We start from the raw sequence: 13570 nt of genomic DNA, 5'->3' as shown, positions 1-13570 counted from the left end.
CCATTACTTCACCTGCCACATGTTTTACCTTCTTCAGTGTACTTGACAATTGCCAGTAATTGGAAGATTACTAAGAAGATGTCCATGTCGCACAGACTTCAGACAAGCGTGTAGGTGAAGCCAGTGAATAACATTTATAAGTGCATGTGTGGCTGAGAACGCTAGTGGTCTGCATTGGGAGGATTATAGATCTTGTGCTGTGTATGCTTCTTTGTGTGAGTTTGTCTATATATCTATGCTTTTACCATTTTACCTAGTGTTCTGTCTGTCCGGTTTTTTTTTTTTTTTTTATACAGTTATTAGCACTTGTTATCATTGGTGGATTTGTTTATTGGTTTGGTTGTTTTCTTCTTTCCTACTTACTTTTTTTTATTAATTTTTAAATTTTATTTTAAATAATTTTTTAATTTTTAATTTTAATAACTTTCTATTTTATTTTATTTTCTTCTTTCTTTCTTTCTTTTTTTCTCCCTTTTCTTCTGGGCTGGGTGGCTGACAGGGTCTTGGTGCTCCGGCTGGGTGTCAGGCCTGTGCCTCTGAGGCGGGAGAGCCGAGTTCAGGACATTGGTCCACCAGAGACCTCCTGGCTCCATGTAATATCAAATGGCGAAAGATCTCCCAGAGATCTCCATCTAAATGTTAAGACTCAGATCCACTCAACGACCAGCAAGCTACACTGCTGGACACCCTATGCCAAAAAATTAGTAAGACAGGAACACAACCCCACCTATTAGCAGAGAGGCTGCCTAAAATCGTAATAAGGTCACAGACACCCCTTAAGCAAAATGCGAAGACAGAGACACACAGCAGATGAAGGAGCAAGGCAAAAATCCACCAGACCAAACAAATGAAGAGGAAATAGGCAGTCTACCTGAAAAAGAATTTAGAGTAATGATAGTAAAGATGATCCAAAATCTTGGAAATAGAATGGAGACAATACAAGAAACATTTTAAAAGGACCCAGAAGAATTAAGAGCAAACATACAATGATGAACAACACAATAAATGAAATTAAAAATTCTCTAGAAGGAATCAATAGCAGAATAACTGAGGCAGAAGAACGGATAAGGGACCTGGAAGATAAAATAGTGGAAATAACTACCACAGAGCAGAATAAAGAAAAAAGAGTGAACAGAATTACGACAGTCTAAGAGACCTCTGGGAAAACATTAAACACACCAACGTTCGAATTATAGGGGTCCCAGAAGAAGAAGAGAAAAAGAAAGGGACTGAGAAAATATTTGAAGAGATTATAGTTGAAAACTTCCTTAATATGGGAAAGGAAATAGTCAATCAAGTCCAGGAAGGACAGAGAGTCCCATACAGGATACATCCAAGGAGAAACACGCCATGACACATATTAATCAAACTATCAAAAATTAAATACAAAGAAAAAATATTAAAAGCAGCAAGGGAAAAGCAACAAATAACATACAAGTGAATCCCCATAAGGTTAACAGCTGATCTTTCAGCAGAAACTCTGCAAGCCAGAAGGGAGTGGCAGGACATATTTAAGGTGATGAAAGGGAAAAACCTACAACCAAGATTACTCTACTCAGCAAGAATCTCATCCAGATTCGACAGAGAAATTAAAACCTTTACAGACAAGCAAAAGCTAAGAGAATTCAGCACCACCTAACCAGCTTTACAACAAATGCTAAAGGAACTTTTCTAAATGGGAAACACAAGAAAAGGAAAAGACCTACAATAACAAACCCAAAACAATTAAGAAAATGGTAATAGGAACATACATATCAATAACTACCTTAAATGTAAATGGATTAAATGCTCCAACGAAAATGAATAGACTGGCTGAATGGATACAAAAACAAGACCTGTATATATGCTGTCTACAAGAGACCCACTTCAGGCCTAGGGACACATAGAGACTGAATGTGAGGGGATAGAAAAAAATATTCCATACAAATGGAAATCAAAAGAAAGCTGGAGTAGCAATTCTCATATCAGACAAAATCAACTTTAAAAATAAAGACTATTACAAGAGAGAAAGAAGGACACTACATAATGATCAAGGGCTCAAACCAAGAAGAAGATATAACAATTGTAAATATATATGCACCCAACATAGGAGCACCTCAATACATAACGTAAATGCTAACAGACATAAAAGGGGAAATCGACAGTAACACAATGATAATAGGGGACTTTAACACCCCACTTTCACCAATGGACAGATCATCCAAAGTGAAAATAAATAAGGAAACACAAGCTTTAAATGATACATTAAACAAGATGGACTTAATTGATATTTATAGGACATTCCATCCAAAAACAACAAAATACACTTTCTTCTCAAGTGCTCATGGAACAGTCTCGAGGATAGATCATATCTGGGGTCACAAATCAAGCTTTGGTAAATTTAAGAAAATTGAAATTGTATCAAGTATCTTTTCCAACCACAACGCTATGAGACTAGATATCAATTACAAGAAAAAATCTGTAAAAAATTCAAACACATGGAAGCTAAACAATATACTACTAAAAAACCAAGAGATCACTGAAGAAATCAAAGAGGAAACCAAAAAATACCTAGAAACAAATGACAATGAAAACATGACAATCCAAAACCTATGGGATGCAGCAAAAGCATTTCTAAGAGGGAAATTTATAGCAATACAATCCCACCTCAAGAAACAAAAAACATCTCAAATAAACGACCTAACCTTACACCTAAAGCAATTAGAGAAAGAAGAACAAAAAACCCCAAAGTTAGCAGAAGGAGAGAAATCATAAAGATTAGATCAGAAATAAATGAAAAAGAAATGAAAGAAACAATAGCCAAGATCAATAAAACTAAAAGCTGCTTCTTTGAGAAGATAAACAAAATTGATAAACATTAGCCAGACTCATCAAGAAGAAAAGGGAGAAGACTCAAATCAATAGAATTAGAAATGAAAAAGGACAAGTAACAATTGACGCTGCAGAAATACAAAGGATCATGAGAGATTACTACAAGCAACTATATGCCAATAAAATGGACAACCTGGGAGAAATGGACACATTCTTAAAAAAGCACAACCTTCTGAGACTGAACCAGGAAGAAACAGGAAATATAAACAGACCAATCACAGCACTGAAATTGAGACTGTGATTAAAAATCTTCCAACAAACAAAAGTCCAGGACCAGATGGCTTCACAGGTGAATTCTATCAAACATTTAGAGAAGAGCTAACACCTATCCTTCTCAAACTCTTCCAAAATATACCAGAGGGAGGAACACTCCCAAACTCATTCTATGAGGCCACCATCACCCTGACACCAAAACCAGACAGAGAGGTCACAAAGAAAGAAAACTACAGGCCAATATCACTGATGAACATAGTTGCAAAAATCCTCAACAAAATACTAGCAGAATCCAACAGCACATTAAAAGGATCATACACCATGGTCAAGTGGGGTTTATCCTAGGAATGCAAGGATTCTTCAATATACGCAAATCAATCAATGTAATACACCATATTAATAAATTGAAGTATAAAAATGATATGATCATCTCAATAGATGCAGAAAAAGCTTTTGACAAAATTCAACACCCATTTATAATAAAAACCCACCAGAAAGTAGGCATAGAGGAAACTTACTTCAACATAATAAAGGCCATATGTGACAAACCCACAGCCAACATCGTTCTCAGAGGTGAAAAACTGAAACCATTTCCTCTAAGATCAGGAATAAGACAAGGTTGTCCATTCTCACCACTATTATTCAACATAGTTTTGGAAGGTTTAGTCACAACAATCAGAGAAGAAAAAGAAATAAAAGGAATCCAAATCGGAAAAGAAGAAAAGCTGTCACTATTTGCAGATGACATGATACTATACATAGAGAATCCTAAAGATGCTACTAGAAAACGACTAGAGCTAATCAATGAATTTGGTAAAGTAGCAGGATACAAAATTAATGCACAGAAATCTCTTGCATTCTTATACACTAAGGATGAAAAACCTGAAAGAGAAATTAAGGAAACACTCCCATTTACCACTGCAACAAAAAGAATAAAATACCTAGGAATAAACTCACCTAAGGAGACAAAAGACCTGTATGCAGAAAACTACAAGACACTGATGAAAGAAATTAAAGATGATACAAACAGATGGAGAGATATACCACGTTCTTGGACTGGAAGAATCAATATTGTGAAAATGACTCTACTACCCAAAGCAATCTACAGATTCAATGCAATCCCTAGCAAACTACCAATGGCATTTTTCACAGAACTAGAAAAAATTTCACAATTTGTTTGGAAACACAAAAGACCCCGAATACCCAAAGCAATCTTGAGAAAGAAAAACGGACCTGGAGGAATCAGGCTCCCAGACTTCAGACTATAATACAAAGCTACAGTAATCAAGCGAGTATACTACTGGCACAAAAACAGAAATATAGATCAATGGAACAGGATAGAAAGCCCAGAGATAAACCCAGGCACATATGGTCACCTTATTTTTGATAAAGGAGGCAAGAATATACAATGGAGAAAAACAGCCTCTTCAATGAGTGGTGCTGGGAAAACTGGACAGCTACATGTAAAAGAGTGAAATTAGAACACTCCCTAACACCATACACAAAAATAAACTCAAAATGGATTAAAGACCTAAATGTAAGGCCAGACACTATAAAATTCTTAGAGGACAACATAGGCAGAACACTCTATGACATACATCCCTGCAAGATCCTTTTGACCCACCTCTTAGAGAAATGCAAATATAAACAAAAATTAACAAATGGGACCTAATGAAACTTAAAAGCTTTTGCATAGCAAAGGAAACCATAAACAAGACGAAAATACAACCATCAGAATTGGAGAAAATATTTGCAAATGAAGCAACTGACAAAGGATTAATCTCCAAAATTTACAAGCAGCTCATGAAGCTCAATATCAAGAAAACAAACAACCCAATCCAAAAATGGGCAGAAGACCTAAATAGACATTTCTCCAAAGAAGATATACAGATTGCCAACAAACACATGAAAGGGTACTCAACATCACTAATCATTAGAAAAATGCAAATCAAAACTACAATGAGGGGTCACCTCACACCAGTCAGAATGGCCATCATCAAAAAATCTACAAACAATAAATGCTGGATAGGTGTGGAGAAAAGGGAACCCTCTTGCACTGTTGATGGGAATGTAAATTGATACAGCCACTACGGAGAACAGTATGGAGGTTCCTTAGAAAACTAAAAATAGAACTACCATATGACCCAGCAATCCCACTACTGGGCATATACCCTGAGAAAACCATAATTCAAAAAGAGTCATGTACCACAATGTTCATTGCAGCTTTATTTACAATAGTCCAGACATCTGTCCATTGACAGATGAATGGATAAAGAAGATGTGGCACATATATACAATGGAATATTACTCAGCCACAAAAAGGAATGAAACTGAGTGATTTGTAGTGAGGTGGATGGACCTAGAGTCTGTCATACAGAGTGAAGTAAGTCAGAAAGAGAAAAACAAATACCATATGCTAACACATATATATGGAATCTAAAAAAAAAAAAGGTTATGAAGAACCTAGGGGCAGGACAGGAATAAAGACACAGACATAGAGAATGTACTTGAGGACACGGACAGGGGAAAGTGTAAGCTGGGACGAAGTGAGAGAGAGGCATCGACATATATACACTACCAAATATAAAATTGATAGCTAGTGGGAAGCAGCCACATAGCACAGGGAAATCAGCTCGGTGCTTTGTGACCACCTAGAGGGGTGGGATAGGGAGGGTGGGAGGGAGATGCCAGAGGGAGGAGATATGGGGATATATGTATATGTATGGCTGATTCACTTTGTTATAAAGCAGAAATTACCACACCATTGTAGAGCAATTATACTCCAATAAAGTTGTTTAAAAAATAAAAAAATAAGCCCTGATGAACTTTCTGCTTACCCTGATGAATTAAATTATGACTTCATTATGCTTGTTACCCTTCAGATATAGAATTCTATCAATTACCATTAATTATTGAAGTTAATTTTTACTATATTGGGATTCTTACCAGAGAAGAATTTCAGCTCATTCTTTATTTGCCAAACAGTGCAAAACAATTTTTATTATATCAACTAGTTCTGGGCTTATGAGAATTACTATTTGTATACTACACCAGTATTCTTCTAACAATGGACTACAATGATCTCTTTCGAAAGCTATCAAATGAATAATATGAATTTAAGCCTGATTTTTCATGATTCCAAATAGGTCATCACTGCTCAAAGATCTTTGGATTAGTTTCTTTGTTTGCCCATTAAATCCTATGTTGCATATTTTCCCCATTTTCTTCTCATCTCCATTTCCAAGCTGAGTGCTCTTTCTAGAGACAAAGGATTTTATACACACTATTATTATTTAACTGTATAGTATAAGCTCTTTCAACTGTCCTTTCTAAAATATCTCTTCTCTATTACATAACATCTTGTCCTTTCTTAATTTTTACAGTAATTAGTCCCCCCCTTTCCAGTACTAACTTCTTAAGCTGCATTTGCAAATACATTTCTTCTAGTCCTCAGTTTCCATCCTCACTCCTTTATTGACTCCTTCTCCTCTGCCTTCCAGTACCAATAAGTCTTCCCTTGATCCTAATCTAATCAACTAGCAAGTTATCAATACCATTTACATTACGATGCTCCAAATCCTTCAAAGATTCCCTAACATCTCTAAGTTGTTCTAACATCTTGTCAAGGCATTCAAGATCTTTACCATGCTGACCCTAAATGGTTTTTCCATACTACTCCTCAGAACAATATCTTTGCTTCTGCTAGGCTGACTGACTCACACCTCTCAAATAAGGTTTAATCATTACCTTCCTTGATTTTTGACAGTGCTGTGGATTTCACTTAAATGACCTTCTTCTTTCTTCATTTGTCTGATTTTCAATGTTCAGCTCAAATTTTATCTTCTCTGTGAAGCTTCTCTTATTGCCCGAGATTACACTGAATCTGCCTTTTTCTGATTCTGTATAGTTTTCACAAACCAACTCCTAGTTTAGCATTCAATTAAAAATTATTTTTTTACATTTGCATCCTTTCCTTTGAATAGCCAAAATAAACAACCAGCCAACAAGTTAACGTTTACTGAGCACTCACTTCTCAGTCACTCTGTTGGACAAAGGGAATATAAGAATGAATAATGTTTATTTACTCAGAACTCTTAATACAATGCACCTTTCAGATAATAAAAAAAATTTTATCAATAAAAGAGTAAAACATCACCAACAGACCTGCTATTATTAATGACCACTATTCAAAAGATGTTGTAGAGTTGCTATATATACAGATAATACCATGCAGACAGTCATGCAAGAACTGGAAGATTTGTGTGATCTCAATCCCAGGTGTCGATTATTTTGAAAGTAAAACCAACCACTAATTTTAAAATGACGTTTTCTAAAAGACATTGCAGTGTTCCCACTATTTCCAGTACATCTGACAAGCAGGTAGAAATCTATGATTTACAATCACATGAACAACACACTATTAACAGTTACTGATATCCAAGGTATTCCAATTCCAAAATTGCATCTTATAGAAGAAGAAAAAAACACATGAATGTTAAAACTGTACAAGCAAACAAGGAAAACAAAACAACAGCTTGAGAACACATGCACATTTCTATACGTGCTGGTCATTCCACTACTTAGACATCAAAATTATTGTATGACCCATTATTTTCAAAGCGTATATTTTAAAACTCTAAGTTCTACATACCTGTCCAGTCTCCTACTATTTTAAGGTGGACCCCAAATGTTGCTTTGGTTTCAGTAGGACACTAAAAAAATAAATAAATACTGGAATCAATTCTGAATAATAATTATGTAGTACCAGAGTATGATTCAATTACTACTTTTATTCTCATAGCAAATCTCCAAAATCAATAAGAAATAGAAAGGAATGGACTAAAAAAAATCTATACAGATCCTCATTAGTGGGAGAAAAAAAGCAATGCCAACCAGTCAATAAGACACTATACATTTATCGAAAAGCCCATATGTATTTTATAAAACAAAAAATACACATAGTCTAAAATGGCTAGTATATTACATCTAACCATAAATCTTGCTTAAATATATTTTGAGTTAAAATATTTAAGAGGACACAGCTTTTAACCATGAAGGAAGAAATGGAGACTAATGATTTTAGTGTCTTTTTCTTTGCAGATATTCTTATACGCTTCACATCCTAACAAATTCCGGGGAAATGAAAAAAATAATTATCAATGTGACCTGAATTTTCTGTGTCCAATGAAGAAACTCCTACTGAAAGAGTTTTATTTCATTCCCTCCCATAATTCTCAGAAGAAATCTGGAGTAAAGTGGCAAGGGTACCTGAGGAGGGGAGTGAGCTGTGGTACTGGAGGTAAGAAAAAGTACCTGTGGTCCCATGTTTAGCAAATATAGGAAACAGCCACATAGTAAAAATGAGAGAATAATTTTTAGTTCACAATAAGAAAATGCAGTATCTCCCTTTATTTTACAGAATCCCAATCCCTTTCCACAATTCTAAAATTCAGAAATTTTCAAAAATGAGTTTTTTCATAACGCATTTGGTGGCACTATCAGACCTGAATTGATGGGAAGGTAATGATGGGAGGTTAATACTTCTGTATAAAAGTTCATACAGAACTATTTTCCTACAGAAATACCCATTTGTTTAAGAATGCTGCCTCATATCCTACTAGAGATCTTAGGTAATATATTAATTATGCATACCTTTTACAACCCTCAAAATTCTGAATTCCGAAAATACATCTAGCATAAGGGTTATGGGTAAGGGATCATCTGCATGTGACTAGCCAGTGTTCATTGAATATCATGTACCAAGGGCAGGGCTAAGTGCCTCATTTCTAAAAGCTCACAATAACCCTGGTGAGTTGTCTTTTATAGTTAAGGAAATTGAGTAATTAAGACTTAAAATCAACTTTTAACAACCTTTATGGGAAAAGAATTTTAAAAAGAGTGGATATATATATAACTGATTCACTTTGCTATACAGCAGAAACTAACATAACATTTTAAATCAACTATACTCCAATAAAAATTTTTAAAAATAAAAAAAAATTTTTAAAACGGAAAAAAATAAATCAACTTGCCCAAGACAGAGTTTGGGTCTGGGTTTGTCTGACTACACAGTTCGTAACTATGGCAGGCCACTGTCTCCACTAAAGCAAAGATATGGAAAATGGCTAAGGATTGCATGAGAAGTCAAATGGAGTAGGGGGAAAAAAAGGATTTGTTGAAAATTAGTGGAATCAATGTACAACAATATGAATTAAGGGGAAATATGGGCTGAAGTTAAAGCACAGATGAAAGAATATGCCAGTGGCTCTGAGGGCCTTGTGATAGAGAATGGGTTACATGAAGTAAGTTGAAGATCCTCGAGCTCACTATGTTGACTAATTAACGTAGGTCACATAGGGATGCTCTAAGGAAAAGAAATAAAGGAAGGTGAAGACACCATGGAGATATGTAAACAACTCATCAAAGCAGATAAGTAGCTTGGAGGTCAGTGAAAACACTAAATAAAAAGTTAGGTATTAATCATTTCTTCATGACAAATCATAAACAAACTAAAAAGCACATGTTCAGGGTTGAGATTTATTGTAACATGGAATTTCCAAACCACTATTCCACAATCAGTGTTTCTAATAGGATTATTACTACTAACTGTAGTTTAAAATATTGAAATAAATGAAAAGAATATAAAAATCATATTACTTAAATATTATTTATATTATTAAAATGATATTACTTCATTTATAATTCTGACTCTAACGTTTAATTATTTAATTTACATTCTAGTTTTTAATAACTCCAAGAGCAATGTTTTGTCATTAGTAAATCTCCAAATAAGATGATGTGATCTGTAAAAACCCACCACCACTTTTACTTCGTACTATCAATACTTAACGCTGGCCAGAGCTTCTATGCTGTAAAAGTTGTAGCTGACAGAAAGCAAGAATCCCAACAGAGTTCCAAGCTACCAGTCTGATTGTTCCCATGTCTCTTGATGTTTCCCTTATTGTGAACTAAATCTTAGGTTACGAAAAGAAGATCTAAGCCAAGAAGATAGAATAGGGAGCAACAAAGTTAGTCTTTCTATGCCTGAGTGCGCATCTGGCTTGATTTAATCTTATAATGTATTCTAAAGGAAAATGTACATTTTGCCAAATATTCATAACTCTGTTCTATTCTTTCAGTGCAGACATTGTAAAAGATAATTACATATGATGTTTAACATTCCCTCAGGCCTTGTAGGAGCCTATAAACCTCCTTCTTCTAAGTGTTGGCCAAATGTATCAGGATAGCTTTTAAGGCTGATCTGGTTGTGAACAGGTAGAACACAATATTGTTCCTCTCAAACTCTTGGGAATGATGCCTTTATAAATTACTGATACTTCCTCAAACTAGCTAGGAATTAAGAAGACAGATTTTAACAGAGTCTTTGCCCAATCATATCACCCCAGATTTGAAGGGGGCCTGCACAGAATAGCACACAGAATGACTTCAGCATGTGTGGTTTGAAAACATGACTGAAAATCTTAGAATCACATTTTAGTACCTTTGCACAAATAATGTTCAGATTCATTAATGTTGTCTAAAGCACAGTGTAGTGATTCCTTAATGTTGTTTCACTATCTTTTTAAAAGTGTTTAGAAAACTTCTCAAAGGGAAGAAATAATAAAGTATTCATATCTTTGGCTACCTTGTTTCTCTTAGAACATTAAAAATGAATATGCTAATGACAAATTTTCAGTTAAAAAATGTTGTAGGACATGTAGTAAAGTTCACATTATTAAAATTAAAACAGATATTAGGGGACTTCCCTGGTGGCACAGTGGTTAAGAATCCACTTGCCAATGCAGGGGACACGGGTTCGTGCCCTGGTCCGGGAAGATCCCACATGCTGCGGAGCAACTAAGCCCGTGCACCAGAACTACTGAGCCTGTGCTCTAGAACCTGAGAGCCACAACTACTGAGCCCACGTGCCACAACTACTGAAGCTCACGCACCTAGAGCTCGTGCTCCGCAACAAGAGAAGCCACCACAATGAGAAGCCCACGCACCGCAATGAAGAGTAGCCTCCACTCTCCACAACTAGAGAAAGCCCACATGCAGCAGTGAAGACCCAACGCAGCCATAAATAAATAAATAAAATTTAAAAAAACAGATATTAGTGTTTTTCCTCTATACATAGAAATACATTGATGAGACTGTATGATACATTGTTAAGAATATTAATTTCTGGGAAGTAAAATTGAAGACAGAGAAAATAACTCATTTCATACACATCTATTTTTAAAATTTATTATTAAGCTTTTTAATGTTTATAATTTTAAATACTTTAAAAGTTTAATTTAAAATATAAACATTAAAACATTCCTGAGTCTTACTTTAGTCTCACTTAAGTTTCCTAGATGAAGAGAATGGAGCTTGGCTGATGTTGACCTTAATATAAGTAGCAGAATACACATCACCTAGTTTAAGGAGAAGAAAATAAAATGACAGAATTTGCAAGGGACCTGGGGGAATGTGTACTTTGATGTCCTGGAGAAAAACAACCTTTTCCTTCAAATTATTTGTTCAAAATGGCATTGGGTTTTTAATGTGCTCAAATGACTAATGATTTTACAACAGTCCCACAAAAATATAAACAGATATTACACAATCATCTTACATTTGAGAACAAAATGTAAAAATGATGTCACTGCACAAGAATTCATTCAACACGGAAAATGAATTTAAAAGCCACCATGTGTTTATTTTAAATCAAGAGCTTTGCAACAATAAATAAAAATAATTCTAAAATGGATGCTACTATGTTAAATATTAAATTTTCAATGTAACAAATTTCTTAAACCAGAGAAAATGATCACAGAATATGATGTTCTTTAATCATTATTGTCAGGTCTTTATTTTTAACCCTCTTTTCCAAAGCTCTAGTTTCACATTTTCTATGCCTGCTAGATAATTTCTACTTGAAATTTGCTCTAAACGTAATATATCTAAAATTGCTGTTATCTTCTTTCCCAAATTATCTTCTCCTTCTAATTCCCCTAGGTCTGGACATGGAACCTACATCCCACCAGAACAGAGGTTCAAATCTCAGAGTAATACCAGGTATTTCTCTTCTTGCCAGCATTCAATCAATTTTCAAGTCCTTTCAAATAATATTACCAAAGAAAACATCTGATCACAGCAATCTCCTACTGATTAACCTTTCGTATCCTCTTATGGGAAAACACGCACATTCTTTCTTTCCTACGGTCCCTGACCAACCACATTTGTTCCAAATTCTTTCCAATTTTATATTCTCTTTTTCCTCTTTGATTCACTCTAATCCAGCTAAGCCAACATGGATCAACTAATATATTTTCTTGTCTCTTCATTTTCCCACTTACTAGTATACTCATTTAGAATGACTTCATTCCCATTTCTCATATTGGACACTGGTAATTCTTTAAGGCCCATCTCAAATGCTACCACTTTCATGAAGAAATCTTGATTTCCCATGCTACAAAAATCCCTCTCTTCTCTGAAATTCCAAATTACTTGACTTTTATGCCCTTTATTACAGTTTACCTCTTTAATTTTGTGTAATTTTTCCAGTATTAATATACTATAAGTGTCTTGAGATCAAGAACTATTTCTAAATCATTATCATATATTCCATAACATCTTACCCTTATTGGGTGTGCATTCAAATATCAGTTAATAAAATATTGGAGAATTAACCTGAGAATGAATAAGGACTCCAGCAATGGGCAATTCTTCTACAATTTATTCAAACATTCAACAAACATGTATTGAGTATTAAAAAGTTTCACAGGCTATACTAGGAGCTCATGTAACTTCACAAATGAGGACTGTTCTAAAAGTAAGAGAGGAGATAATGAGCCAGGAGCGCAAAATCCATCACAATTAGTGCAGCATCGTGACTCTAAACGTTTTGACAAACATAACATTTCAATATTTACTGGTTTACTTGAAGGAAAAAGTTAGTGTTTACTTGTATAGTTTCATGAAAAAATGCTAAATATTAAACAGAAAGATCCTGGAAAAGTATGTAAGTGAGATTTTTGCTAACTTCGATGGAATATGTGCATTTATCTCAACTCCCTCAAAAGAAAAAAACCAAAACACTGAAATAACAATTTATGAATATAAAAATACACATGACAATATCAAAGCTAACACAGGGAATGATAACAACAATAGAGAGGTGTCAACACATTTTGAAAGATGAAATGTGGGTGACATGGTGGTTTGGGAACTGACTGAAAAAAATTCCAAAGCTGAAATCGCACAACCTTCAAAAAGGGGATCACCTTGAGAAGCAAGCGCATCTTTCTCACACCTCATTGGGAAAACTTACGTCTCAGAGACCTCACAGACAATAGAAGAAAGCTGAGGTTGGACTTATAATTTTAAAAAAGAGAAGAAATGTGTTCATGTCTGTATATGGGATAACTTGACCCCCAAATTACCTCACCTCAAGCACAAGTCAGGCAGCTACGCTCCCACAAATCCAAACACAAGTAGGACA

At 34.8% G+C, this 13570-nt stretch overlaps 1 protein-coding gene across 3 annotated transcripts in view; it reads right to left on the bottom strand.

The window, feature by feature from the left end:
* Positions 1-13570, bottom strand: part of NOX4 (NADPH oxidase 4) — a 143539-nt gene that overhangs the window by 58967 nt on the left and 71002 nt on the right. For all 3 annotated transcript variants that reach the window (XM_059929414.1, XM_059929413.1, XM_059929415.1), the window contains one exon: positions 7736-7796. In XM_059929414.1, coding sequence (XP_059785397.1) covers positions 7736-7796 — 61 coding nt within the window. The remainder of the gene's footprint in view (positions 1-7735; positions 7797-13570) is intronic.

This window comes from Balaenoptera ricei, chromosome 8 (assembly GCF_028023285.1).
Source record: "Balaenoptera ricei isolate mBalRic1 chromosome 8, mBalRic1.hap2, whole genome shotgun sequence".
Taxonomy (NCBI): domain Eukaryota; kingdom Metazoa; phylum Chordata; class Mammalia; order Artiodactyla; family Balaenopteridae; genus Balaenoptera; species Balaenoptera ricei.
Note: the sequence above shows the minus strand (reverse complement) of the source record. Positions and strands in the feature narration are given on the sequence as shown.